The sequence below is a fragment of the Dermacentor andersoni genome, chromosome 10, assembly GCF_023375885.2.
Source record: "Dermacentor andersoni chromosome 10, qqDerAnde1_hic_scaffold, whole genome shotgun sequence".
In the NCBI taxonomy this organism is placed as follows: Eukaryota; Metazoa; Arthropoda; class Arachnida; order Ixodida; family Ixodidae; genus Dermacentor; species Dermacentor andersoni.
In genome coordinates this window covers 90,961,343-90,975,914 of record NC_092823.1, presented here as the reverse complement: position 1 = coordinate 90,975,914, position 14,572 = coordinate 90,961,343, and the positions used below count along the sequence as shown (strand labels likewise).

At 43.7% G+C, this 14,572-nt stretch overlaps 1 protein-coding gene across 2 annotated transcripts in view; it reads left to right on the top strand.

Annotated features, from left to right (window-relative positions):
• The window catches only part of LOC129380251 (uncharacterized), a 63,356-nt gene extending 51,918 nt beyond the window's left edge, over positions 1 to 11,438 (top strand). For both annotated transcript variants that reach the window (XM_055061055.2, XM_055061054.2), the window contains exons 6-8: positions 1,586 to 1,694; positions 6,706 to 6,771; positions 11,276 to 11,438. In XM_055061055.2, the coding sequence (XP_054917030.1) occupies positions 1,586 to 1,694; positions 6,706 to 6,771; positions 11,276 to 11,324 (224 nt within the window). In that variant the 3' untranslated portion in view covers positions 11,325 to 11,438. The remainder of the gene's footprint in view (positions 1 to 1,585; positions 1,695 to 6,705; positions 6,772 to 11,275) is intronic.
• Positions 11,439 to 14,572: the final 3,134 nt, after the last annotated feature.

Sequence of the window (14,572 nt, the reverse complement as noted above, 5' to 3'; positions counted from 1 at the left end):
CACAGCTTCAGAATGGAATGGCCTTCCCCACAACATTGTTTCAATCAACTGTCCATCACGTTTTAATTCAAGTTATGGGGTTTTACGTGCCAAAACCACTTTCTGATTATGAAGCACGTCGTAGTGGAGGACTCCGGATATTTTGACCACCTGGAGTTCTTTAACGTGCACCTGAATCTAAGCACACGGGTGTTTGCGCATTTCGCCCCCCTCGAAATGTGGCCGCCATGGCCGGGATTCAATCCCGCGACCGCAGGCTCAGCAGCCCAACACCATAGCCACTGAGCAACCACGGCGGGTCCATCACGTTTTATTCAAAATGTATCCATGTTCCTCTCTTGTTAGCAACCTGTGGCATTTGTAACATCTCTGTACAGCCCACCGCTTATGTAATACCCCCTCGTAGGGTTTTTAAGGAAATAAAGTGAAGTGAAGTGAAGCGCGTTCCTGACGCATCGAGGCTGCCCTATTGTGATTCTTTCTGGACACGGTGGGCCGTCTAGTGGTACTGCCGTGAAGTCTGCGCATGGTGTCTCAGTCGAGAAGAATGGTGTGCCAGTGCCTGTGAACACTGAGAATGCTTCCGTCCTTTGCCGCAAACTCGGCGGCACATGTTCAGGGACACAAGTTGGAGAGGGGTCCACTGAAAACCTTCTGACAGGCCTAGTGTATTTGTGGTGAAACCTGCTAATGCATCGAGTTTCTGACCTTCAAGAACAGTTGGGACGTAGGTTCAATTGTGCTGAGCATGAGAGCAAATATAAATGCACTATTACGTCACTGTAGAGTGGCACATTCTCAGCGGCACTTATCTAGCTGCACAAGCTGGTGCCGAAAACGTTCATTGATGAGCAGCACATACCTACTGGCACATGCCCAGTGGCCCAAATTGGCATCAAAGGTATATTGCTGAGCACCACATGTATACGCATTACCCCATGCTCAGTGACTGAAGTTGGTACTACAATTGATTTCGAGTTCTGTTACCTAAGCACAGCTGCCTGATGCTGTGACAATTTGACCATGGTCTACACAGTGACCCATCTCAACGGGAAAACTACTAGACAAAATCATATGCTCGATCTACGTGGCCCACGCTGATCGCGCGTCTTTGGCTTACTGTTCGAAAAGATAAGTGGGCATAATGTGCTTCATAACACCAAGAGCTTTGAAAATGCACCATACTTTGCAAATTGTGTAGCACAAAGGATATTGGAATGCATATTATGCATGAACGAATATAATTTTTTGGGATTCTTTAGGGTGAACGACTATATTTAATGACATGTCCTACTGAATTTGGTCGATGGGTCTTTTCTCAAAAGTGAAAATTCAGAGCGTACGGTTTTTTCTTGTTCTTACTCCTCATGTAAACAACTTGAACACGTTTCAAATAGTTTTAACATTAACAAGATAGCTTTAAGGGTGTGTTCTATTGTACTCAAATACAGGATGTTAAGGCCAGCATAAGCCACTATCACCATCTCATCTAAATATTTCTAATGGCAATTTTATCTCTTGAAACATATTCTTTCGAATAACATTGAAAGCTTACACTCTAGCTCGAAGGATTATTCTCTTCCAGATCTCCATACCAACAATACATTTTGTACCACGGATCCTACTGCGGCGGTGTTCATGACATTACCACAACCAGGCTTTCATCTGACTGCTTACAAAATGACCTTATTCATGTGAGTAAAGCTGCCTGTTATTGCCATGCTTTAGGTGATAGAAGATGATACCTTGCCTACAAAAAGAGCCTTGTTAATTTTTAAATAGCTTCTCTCGTCATACAAGAGATTTGTGAAAAAGGCTGAGTGAAAATATCATGTTATGAGTTCCAAAAGCTCTAAATTCACTTAGGTATTATTACGTTTTCAAAATCTTACATTGGGCGCACAATTTGCTTCCTATTTCTACGGATTTGCGCCACGGAATGTTAAATGACCATGCAGAAAATCACTGAATGAAAAGAAATTACGAATTCCACCAGAAAGGCGAAACATTGTTGGGTGTTGCAATGTATCAGACAAATGAGCGAATCAAAGCAATCACTGTGTGAGCTGGTGTTATCTTCAGTAGTTATTCCCTTACTAACTAAAAGAAGGCGACAAGCATACACAGTAGCCAGAAATCTCAAGATGAACGTGAACACTGGCTGTCACAAGAATCGCACTGTGTGCTCCACACTTCCGCCTCTCCAGAACAGATATTACCCTACGTATAAAAGTACGCCCGCAGGAACCCACAGCGCATGAAGCCATCAGCAATTTGGCTCATCATTAACCATGGCACTCCCAGCTAATCATCAAGATACGGTGCGCTGAGAAGGCGGCTTCTGAGTCACCAAGAACACGCTATAAGATGAGAGATATTCTATTCGTTTTTCCCAGAAGGTGGAGCAGCGAAAGCTCGATCAAGGGCACTCCACGCTTGGACGCGTTCCAAGACAGCATGCAATAAGGCACCATACTCCGGCTGGCCTTTGGATGCTTCCCATACACCGATGCTTCACGTACCTGCCAAGTTACGCGACACATAAATGTAAAGGAAGCTTTCAAAGGACAGCCGAAAAGTATGGTCGCGCATTCGGCTACGTCACGTATTTGGCTACTTCGCGTCTTCGACTACGACGCGTAGTACGTCGCGTATTCGGCTGCATTCTCCTCGCACCTAAACATTGGTTTCGAAAACCGAGATACGGGAGCGGGAGAATATTGACTGGAAGTGTGAGTATGTGTGCTCTCACGAAAAAAAAATTGTTTTCTGCCACCAGACAATAAAGTAACGAAATCGTACGAAGAAGGGATCGAGAAGTCACCATTGAAGCGCGATGCTACATGGTTTTTCATATTTTTACCGTGTTTAAATATTACTTGTCTAGTGTGACCAATATTTTCAAGCAGTGCTTCATGAAATCTTGAAAGCGCAGCGTTAACTTTCTTTTATCATTTCATCAATATCTACTCAACTGTAATGATAAACATGTCACCATGATATTCACTCACCCGCCTTCATTAATTTTATGTAATGTGTATTGTTAACTACTTTTTGGAAGCCTTGGCATGAGTGAGTACAATTTCTTCTAAAATATGACTACTTCCTAGGTTCGAGGACCACATACCAAGTTCAAAGCCAAAAATAGATTGCTCTTTTACTTCGGCGGTTCTCTCCTTGCATCAGAATGTCGCAGCTCTTGATCTGTGAGCGTACGGAATGAGTACATGTCCCTTCGCTGCCACGCTCTCCGTGTAGACGCTGCTGGCTTCAGGGAACGATTAGCCCAGACATGACGAGCTTGGAGGTCCTCTCTCACTGGTGCAGTCAGACAAAGCTGCGTCACTAGCAGTCCACAGGAGGTAGAGGTCTTACAAAGCCACCGGGGCCCTTAGCCTGTCTGGCTCCCACCGCACACTCCTCGAGGATCGGAAAGACATTACGACCTAGTACCACAACAAGGAGCTGGTGACAGAGGACCGCCGACCACAAGGTCGTCTCTCCTCTTTCACCATGTCGCTCCTTTACCGGAAAACGAACAGGTTAACTTAAAAGACCTCCTGCGCGGCTCGTCGTGCTCAGTGCACAAACTTGATCTAGAAGTTACCTCTAGGTGAAGTGGACGATGACCACTCAGTCATCGCTGTGTCTGCTCCTTCAGAGGAAGCTTCAGCTCGGGGGCTTCTGTCTAAATACCTAGGAAACGAGAAATCTCTTTTCTCGGTAACCGCTGCAGCAAATTTGATGCGGTTGGTTGCATTAAAACGTAGAAGTAAAAAACTAGTGACTTTCGGTAGGAAAACTTTATTAGGTCGTCCAATTTCAAATAAACTTGTTTATTACGCACAGAAAAACAAAAATATGATGTTTACAAATTTGCAACTTAGAAATTGAGAAAGATATCCCAATTTTTTAAGCTAGAGCTAATGGTGCATCTAAAGCGCATAAAAAATCCTGTGTTCTACATAGCACTCATATACACCACTGATATGGGAGAAAGACTTTTGTAAAGCTTTTGTAAAACACGTAAGAAATTTGACTGCCACATCAATATACATATTCAATTTGTCCGCCTTCAATGTTCTAAGGGATGCACTTTCCAGAAATGCAATAGCTGCCTGTGGTGGAGAGCTTCAAGTTTGTAAACTTCTTGCTCCGAATATTTTCAATCTTAGCAATTTCTGAATATTTTTAATTAAATCCTGGAATCATATTTTCAGTTACAACCGTCAATAGAATTGAAACGTTTGTATCAAATGCAACAAACTTCAATAAAATCGACTACGCTGGGTTCTATCAAAAAGCGTTTTTGCGTTTTACACGTTTTTGAATAGGCGACATCGGAGTAGGCCACCTGCTAAAACTTCATTTTAACCAGGAAAAGCCCAATGACAATAACCATGCTTTTGTGAACCATTAAACCGGATTCATCAAATGATCCATGGTCAGTGTAGCAGATGGTTCGCGCCGTTTCGTGCCCATTAAATGTATCTAGGTACCTCAAGCTCCGCCCAACCCATTACACTCTAGTGTTTATTGTCATGAACCCTGTGGATGCGCAACCGTATTGCACCAAGGGATGCGAAGAATCGTCCTGACACTATTCGAGGCTGCCCATTCGGCAGCTGTGTGACCGCGCATTCTGGGCGTTGTGGCTACGGAGTCCTAGCCAAAATTCCCAAGTCCGAGCCAGCTGCGCCCAGCCACGGCTCGTACTATCCTCTTCCTCCTCTCCCTTCACCACGAGCTGCGACGTCGGTGATCACGTGGCAGGTTAAACACTGGCCCCCCTTCCGCGAAAGCGTTTGCACCGGCCCACGGTGATCTGGAGCGTTGCTACCCCACCCGAACAGCGAGGGAATAATCCATATTGATGTACCGAAAATAGATAAGGCGGAACAGACATCATTATAGTCACTGAGGCCTCTCAGGAGTACGAAGGTCCAGTCTCTGGCTAACTTTAAGGTCTACACAAAGCGTATATTCCAAAAACTAATTCTTGCCGCCTTCGCGATCCCAGTGTCCTACTGAAAGCCGAAGTTCCTGAACGTGCCTGGTTTCCGGGATACACAAATGATCTAATTCCCAGCTTTAGTTGGATAAGTGCACATAGCAGGCAGTCGGAAGGTACTCGCTTCTATGTCATTCCAAAGAGAGCGACCAGCCATCTCAGGTGTGGAGTTAACAAAAGGCCAATCAGCAGACGACATTTGCGGAGTCGAGCCTCCCAAAGCTCGCATGGCTCTCGAATGCTGCGGTTCCTTGTAGTGATACGGTCAGCGTACGGCGTGAGACAACAGCCACGTTAAAAGTTATATCTCCACGCCTCTGCCAACGATGCCACTAAAACTGTATTTTCCGCTGCGAGAACTCGACATGGTCTGAACACTTCACACTACTCACAAAGATATTCACGATACCTCAACTCATTCGCGTGGGAGCCTACATACTACACCTCAGTGGGACGCAGATGCTCGGGAAATTGGGGTCCTCAATCACATTGGTAGCCTGTCTGGCCTGGTCCATTGGCAGTTCCGGGCACATGGTAGGTAGAAGGCGCATGTGCGAGTCATGCTTCGTGTGGCCCAATCACAGTGACTGAAGAAAAGCAGGCAGAAGAGAAGTGCTCATTGTCGTCACCAGTCAAAAGTGCAGCACGCACTGCTGCGGAGATCCTCCTGTGCGTCGAGCAGAAGTTGCTTCTTGCTTGGAAACGGGAGATATGGCCTCCCGCGCAGCCATGGTCCATGCTCACAAGCCACCAGGGCTGCACGTTGAATATCAGAGTTGGGAACAGTGTAGCCCCAAGGCTACATTGTTCTAAATATAGACTTCGGATACCCATATACAAAAGCCAAAGTGCCTGTACTTCAGGTACATTGTTGATTGTCAAGAGATTGAGAGGCTGCCGACAGTGGCACATGAGTAGAGGGTATGGAGACATTAGAAAGAGTGCAGGCACGTATTCAAATCTACTTAAAACGAAGGAATAGAAGAGCATGGCTGGGAATGGTCTATGTTCTGAAATATACAGAACTTGATTACAAAAATTATGTTGAAATTTTGCTGTGCTGAGTACCTGGGAGCACTCACAGCCTACAACAAAGAAAAGCCAAAAATTTGCAATGTTCACGTTCGTATCTTTTCTTTTGTCCTCGTGCGAATGCTATGCTGGCCATTCCTGCCAAATTTCATGCATTTTGCTAACGCTACTCAGCGACTCGCCGGACATTCTTAGTTAAAGATTTCTTTTAACTTGCAGGAAGTACCAAGCCATTCGTTAAGTGGCACGTAAGGTTGAGATAAATATAGGAAGAAAAACTTTTTATGTACGTTATTATAATGTAAACAGCTTTTTTTAGGAAATACCTACTGCTGGAAAAATTTTGGCCATTGGGCCTATAATTTTCGCCAGTATCGTCCACTCACAGGTAACGCATTCGTCGTCCTATTCTCATTTATCTCTTAGCTGTGATGACACACATTATGGTGGCAGACGCCACAGTTTAAGAAAGAGCGTGTTTTAGTAACTTTTTTTGACATAGTGTAAAAACCATGTGTAAACTAACAAGATTAGGAGGAACACTAAACAAATTTTCCTCACGTGATACAGAAACAAGAAATTAAGTCATAAACCGCACTTAGATAAATTGTGCAAACATTTCTTTTTTTACTAATTGTTCTTCTTTGATGTTTTTAACGCAGGCTCGGTTCTACTCACACGCCAAATCCGACGGATGACGATTACAAAAAACTGAATGAGACCTTCCAGTACGTAACATTCAATGTTTATCGGTTTTAAATCGTTAGAGCTCGTCGGAAGTTTCACGAACTTTATCGGTTAGATATGTTGGTATTTAGGATTATATCTAAGCGTTCTCCCATTTATCTGAGTAACTGAGTGAGGCGCTGAGCTGTTGGTAGTGTTTTGTCTGTTCCTCTTTACTCAGCTTCCTGAATCATTGAGGCTATATAGTGAAAGTGTGCCCTTATCATGTGAATAAATTTTTCTCTTGGGAAAATTATGCTCAACTATTTATTAGACGCATTCAAAGCAAAAACGGAAGTTCGCGTATAGTACACAGCATCGGCAGTCGAACATTTTGGCTCACGCCAAATTAACCATTAAAAATATTATAAAAATAATCAACAATCAGCACGTTGCAACATACAAACTTGTGCGGCTAAACTTCGATTACAATATAGGATATTGAGAACAAACAAGCAACCGCAATGAAAGGCAAAAGTAATTTAGGAAGACGGTGGTATTCAACTACCATGCAAGGGTAAATGACATCATACCTAAAAGAAAGAGCTAAATATCGACTTCAGCTACCTCACCTGCCAAATTTCACGCACCTCGCTAACGCTACTCGACCACGTGCCGGATATTTTTAGCTAAACGTTTTTGACTTTGCAGAAAGTACCATAAAGTGATTTATTCAGTGGCGCGTTAGGTTGACGCAAATATAGGAACAAGAACTTGCATGTATTTTATATTGTCAGAAATTTCTTATGGTAAATGTCTACATCCGACGAAGGGATGAGATTTACCTAAAGAAGCAGTCTCGCCATATTAATAGTATTATTTAAATATTTTGTGGCAGACTAGGTTGACAGGTACTTTATAAACGTAAAAATACAAACATATTTCTTGCAAAGCTTTTATGAGATCTTTCCTGGACCGAACGCTAATTTATGAGAAACCATCTCGAAAGTGCAAATTATGAAAAATTGTCGAAGTAGCAGTAAGAATCGATAGCGAAAGCAAATTTGTGGACAGCTATACAAAGTAACGATAGTAGTTTTATCGGCTGTATATATTTGTAAACATTCACTTAGCAACTAAATTAACGATCATGCACGTGCGCACAAGCAAACATGAACGAATCCCTCTCGATGTCCACGGCAACTAACTGTCGAAAAGCTGGACTGAGAAGGTGCGGCAGCAATAGCAAGCGAATCGTCATTTGTGCTGCCGCTCGCTACAGTGTTAACTAAGCTGCCGGCACATTGCGCCCACCAAGCTTTGAGCTCACGGTGCACCTAGACACTGTGCTTATCGCGGATCGCTTTCATACCAGTGCGCACGATGCCGTGCCATCGCAGTAGCCACTGGAGTAGAACACACCCCACCCCGTATCCGATAAAGGCTCCACCATCGGCTCACCCTCACATGCTTTCATTAGCACACATATGGCACGATGACGTCTTTGTCGCCCTTGGACTCCTCATGGTTGAACAGATAACGAAAACGACAAAGGTGGAGAAGAGAATGTAAACATGGAGGACCCTAATGGCAGCTGATTAGTATGATTAATGTCTTGAAGGCATTTACAAGGTGTTAGAACTTGATAATTGGCACAGCCGATGACAGCAAGCAAAGTGGGTGACATTCCGCCTAACAAGAGCGGTCGGCCACCCCTTCCTAACCGGGTGTGCATTGAAAGGTGAGAATTCGTTGCGGCGCCTGAAGAACTGCCTACACCTGGCCAACGCGAGACCATCACCAACAAATCCAAGGCACCAGTCAGCAATGTCATGGAAAGTGCTACAGTGAAAGTCAACATTAAAGTGGCAGAACTTGAATGTATGCGGAACGAAATCACAAATCATTGTGGCGCTCAAGTCGATACACCGCTGCACCCTGCTTTCTGCTTTGCTCCTCGCATCTTTGGCCCCCGCTGCGCGCAGCGATCGATTTCATCGTTCATTGTGCCGGTTCGCTCAATTACGCCACCGCCGCCTCCAACGTCGCCGCTTTAGGGCTGCGTCCTAAAATTTTTTATTCACGCATTTCAATACAACCCAGTCCGCCTTTAAGACAAAGCAGTTCTTTACAAGCAGAGAGACAGCAATTTGCTGGAATAATACTTTGAGAAGGTACACCTACTGCGAGTGGCGGATCCCGCGCTTCCAGATTCCTTTGTCGTGCTGCTAGTGATACACGGTGTGATAAAACGTTACCAGGGACAAGTAAAGGTTAAAGCACGGTCCCCTTCCAAGGATCCTCCCTACAGCTTATGACATGTGTCGTTGGATTACCAGCCTCAACATCCGCCAATACGAGAGGATCAACACAAATCGAAAAGGGAATGTACAGTGAAAAAAAAAAAGCAGATTAAGCGGCCAACATTTGTTGTCAAATCCCTAGTCAAGGAAAATCTGTTGAGAACATGTTGACAAATGGCAACGTCAGGACATCTGAGAAGCAGCTGCCAATATTCCTTGTGAAATAAATCAGCGTGTTTGTCGCGATCACTATATATGATATTGAGATGCCCGCGGTCATCGATACAGGTGCCCCTGTTAGTCTGATTATTGAGAAAAGAGTTAACAAAGCTGAAATGCTTGCGTGAAGAGCTCTCAAAATTCAAGGTTGCGAGGTTGCGAGGGGAACTATTGAGAGCTAACAAAATGGATGGACGCAAAAGTGAAATTCCGAGATCTAGAGCACACCGTGAGAAACCTTGTCATGTAAGGGTGCTGTTCGATTTTCTCATATCCCCTCCTCACATGAAGCTGTTCAAGATGAAGATTCCTTGGAATATCATTATCACCACCGAGAATTCCAACCTCCTCCAACCCCAATATACTGTAATCGCAAGTTCCGAAACCAAAGTTTCGTTGAAATTTGCGGAATGTTGCGTGTCGGCACTTATTCCTCTGCAAAGATTGGAATCGGAAAGCCTTTTAACCTTAGAAAAAAGTATGTTGTTAGGAGGGAAGATTACGAGTTCAGCAATGAAATAAACTGGGGCTCAAGCAGGAGCTACAATGAATGTTGGATTCTCCTATCATCAAACCTTCGCCCTCTCCGTTTGCGTCAGTCGTTATCGTAGTACCGAAAGAAAACGGATTTTAACCTTGTGCACAGATTAGCGGCTTTTCAAGCGACAGATTTGTTTCCTTTCCAAATGCAACAAATTGACGAAAAAATTCACCAAGCTGGAGGATGTCAATGGTTCTCCGTGATAAACCTTGTAGAGCAAATTGGCAAGTACCTGAGAAAGAGGAAACAATAGATGTTCACTGAGTTTATTACACATTTCAACATCTACGGATATAAATGGCAATAATTTGTGTGGAAAGCAATATCGGCGGATCCCACACACTGTGTGAACCGATGTTAGTGAAGCTTTGATTGCTGAGTGTTTTGACTGACGATAATTAGTGGCAATGTTGGCGGTGACGGTGCAGTTCCTTCAGCGTTTAGTCCAATACGAGAGAGGGTAGCTGATGATAGACGTTACTTTGCTAGCACCACTGCTATTTCTCTCCATATTCCAAAGAAAACACAAGAAGGCATGTTTTCTTGAGGCTTGGGGCGTCACTGTGCATAATAACTAAAAAGGCTGAGGATTATTATTGCCTCACATGGCACAACAAATCGTGGCAGGAGTGTTAACCTTTGAATTATGCGGCTGCACGTAATTCAATTATTGTACGTGGATGTGTACATTGTATGCATGCATACGCGGTCTGCACCACGTTTTGTTGCATAGCGGAGACGCTACTGTACCTGCCGTCGCTAGTTTTGGCCATGGTTGTCCTCAACGCTGAGCCATTTCACTGGCGCGCGTTTACGTGCGCCTTCTGCATACGTAGACAGCATACAGTTGCGACGGCAGCTCCAAGCGCTCCATTCAGGCTATGGACGATTGTAATGCTCACACTATCAGAGTCCAGCGCCAGCCTTTTTGTCACCTAGGAAAGCAAAGCAAAAACTGTTACACGCTGGCGTGGTTGTGCCTGCCGGGATGCGTAGATGTGAGCGACAACTGGGAGTGCTGCATGAAACGCAGCAGTGCGTGTGCAAGAAAGACCTAAAGCCCCTTGCTAATTTAGATTTTAGGAAGACCAGGAGGATAGCGCCACCTGATGGTGTTGCAAGAAATCCAGCGGCACGTGCGGGAATCTCACCACAGGCGCGGAGCCCGTAAATTTGGGAGAAGGAGCAACGAAAGTTTCACTTTAAAAGGAATTTTATATCAGTGCAGACGTAATGAAACAATTTATTCAACTGTTAGATATTGCATTGTAGCATTTTACGAGCACCAACTTGCAGTACGCCACATGTGAAATGTTAGTTTACTCCTCCAGAATAGGCCCATTTTCTCATTAACCTTGTTATCATAGAGATAAACTCAAAACGTTTATTGAAATGGAATATTTCAACGTAGACAAAAGTTGTGATAAATATTATTTAAAATGGATAAAAGCTGCTAGCACTTTTCACCACACTGACTTGAGACGTAACACTTCTGTGTTGCAGGATGTGCTTGAAAAAGGAAGACACGGAACCTACTGCAGCAGGAAACTGATACTGTGGAGAGGCACATATTTGCTATAGGAAAGCAGAAACATCAATGTTTACAAAATATTGCGCAAACAGTAAATAAAGCAATAGATAAGGAATCGATTCAGTCGAATCTGAATATTGTTTTTTTTTATTTCAACAACTTTTTTAAATATATATGACACTTTCTGGGTGTCTTTCCTGCATTAGGAAATACACCCAGAATTGTTCCCACGATCGGGGGAAGGCGACGGTGGAGGCAGCTGTTCATCTCCAGCGGAGATGCTTCGGCATTCCGTGTCACCATAGGGACCCTTATAATAGCGAGCCTTTCTAGACGTGCAGGCCATACAGGGTTCCTAGTGGCACGCTTCGCATGAGCACGGGCCGACACGGCAGCAGCAGCGGGTAGCCGAGAAACGCTGAGTCCTGTTAACCGGAAGCGGACAGCGATTAGAAAAGCGCGTTGGCGAGGAATTAGATTACGTGACATTTAGATGAATACTCGGCGAGGAGGACACCAGTCGACGAACGGAAAGCAGAAAACAACGTAACCAGCGGGGACCGCGTTTCGATCATCAAACGCGTGTTACATCGCTATTACGGCACCATTCCGAAAAATTTTCGCGGCTACGTGTTCGTTACAAACTTGTACACAACTGCAACACGGCAAGTAAATTTCTATCTCTGCGAGGGTTAGGGCCCTTCAAACTTTGAAGACTATTGTGGTAAGGATATCTGGGAAACGTTGCTAGTCTTGGTACTTATGCCCGGTGCACAAGACTACTAATTTCGTTTCATTTAACGATTTTATCAGTCCAAAGATGACGATAAAAGTAAATAATCTCCTTTCATAATCAATTGAAGGACGTTGACGCCATCAAGGTGCACAAGAACATGTCTCTCCGGCACCTGGAAGAACAGAAGCTCCTTAACACGGACCCTACGTTAGTCAACCCACTAAACCACGGCCACATCGTGGCCTCCTAACCCCAAGTCTTGGGGATGCCACACCGACTTGCAAGCCGCTTAAAACAGGGCGCGAGATGTAATGGTCGACTAGATTGAATAAGGATCTAGCTTCTCTTTTGCGCTCAGAAGCAGAATGATGAAATGCCGAACCACGAAAATGAACCGGGTTCAAAGTGAGCTCGATTGCACCTCGTGCTAGATCGCGTACCGATATTACCATTTTGGGGCCAGGCTCGTGATAATATTTATTGACATGAAAAATCACAACTTTCATAGTCTGATTTTCGGCAACGTGCATGATTTACAGAGAGGCTGTGTATGGCTAGGGTTCCATGTCTGGTCTGTGTTTGTGCGTCAACAGTGAAAACATTGGCCCAGGCGGATCCTCAGTGGATGCTGAAAAAACTTCAAGCTGTACCCCTCTAATAACAATAAAAATAGTAAACATGAATATAAGAAATAAATAAATCAAAATGCATTGTTTCAAGTCGATGGGTATACTGACATCGTCAATGAACAGCACATGAATCCACGAGGAGGAGGCTTCGCCACATAAGCTAAGGACAAAATGTGTGCGCAACGGTACATCCTGGCTCGCAAGAGAACAATGCTGCCAACAGCGGGAATTGCTGTGCCGTACAAACGAAAGGCGGAATTGTGTTAACCATTGTATAAATATCTACAGGCACACAAAAGATTGATATCGAGAATTTTATAGCCCCGCACTTTGCATGGTATAGCCGTAAAGACACCTAGTTATCAATCCGGATTTCAATGTGGACATTTGAAAACCACACAAGAAATGGTTCACTCAGTTTATGCTAAACGAGTTCTGCTTCAAGTTGCACATGAATCCAAGTCCTACAAATAATCAGCTACGCCCGTGTATAGGTACTTTGGCCGAGGACTTGTCCAAGCATGTAAGCGTACCAATCAGTCTATATCAGAGTAATCACAAAGCTATCGTCCCTACAATTAACAAACGATGCAAATAAATACTTGTATCCTTGTCTAACCCTCTTTGCTGCGCCATATATTCGTAGTCATCGAGATGCAGAAAGTGGAATCGCTCATAAATGTATTTCAGCTGAGGGCTAAACAAATCTCCTTTTTTGCAGTAATTTTCACCAAGGGCAACGCCGTGAACACTTCCGCCTCATACAAGTACAATTGCCAGAAAGTAAAGCTAGTTTATTTGTCAGATGCCATCTGCATACGTTATTGCCTGCGACATCATTTCCCTTGAAGTAATGCGAAAAAAGAAGCAAGGTAATTGCTTATTTCTTGGCACTAAAGCAGCAGCATGCTAGTAAGACATGCAGCGCCTTGAGACTTTTTTTAGATTTTAACTATCACGTCGGCTGACATGGCAGAAAGTGTGTTTCTATCTCAAATTTTCTGAAACAAGTCTTGTGATGATGAACTTTTTTTTCTTACTTTAAGCAAAATGGACGCATGTGGACGTTAAAAATTATTTCAGACAGTTTTTTGAAAACAAATCTTATTGTGGTCAGGTGGCCATGAGTACTTTATAGACATTTAAAGCTGTCCTAAATCTCTGATTTAACTTAGCTGTCATATCAGGAGCGCCTTTCCTACTTATTTTTTGAGTTTGCCTGACAGCTGAGTATGGTTGAATGCCTCAAGTTGGAAAATCTTCGCTGACATTCGAACACTTTATTGCCAGCGAACGCTTTTAAAGCATATGTGAACTCAAGCAAAAGGTTATATCTAGATACACAGGGCCACAAGCTGGAGGCTTCTTATACGTGCCTCTGATGTACCGCCTCCACCTAATGGCTTTCTGCATCTTCGTATTTGTGAATACTTCAACTTATGGTAATATTTTAGCCCACAATTATTTCTTTCCTTTGCTTTTTAGCTGCTGGTGAAAAGGGTAAAAGCTAGTGATTGCTTTCTAGATTTCCTTTAGCCAATAACTCTATCTTTAGCTCCTAAATATAACTGGTATTGGCAGCACGCCAGATCCGTAGGAAATTAACACAGCTTTTATTCATATGCATAAGGCGAAAATTAAAACCTTTTGTCTCGCATATAAAATTCAAGGCAAGTGTATGATAACTTGCCTATTTCTAACAATATGTATCTCTGCGTATCAAAAAATGTTTCTACACAGCATTGTCATTGTCCTCGAACATGTATGTGTGCTTTTGGACTGACTAAAAGCGCGAGTGATAGTATCCTATCTGCCGAAAGCGTTAAATATTAAGTATCCATCAGTATCCGCTATTGATCTCTGCGGTCAAACAAAGGGAATGAAAGACATTATAGCTACAATTG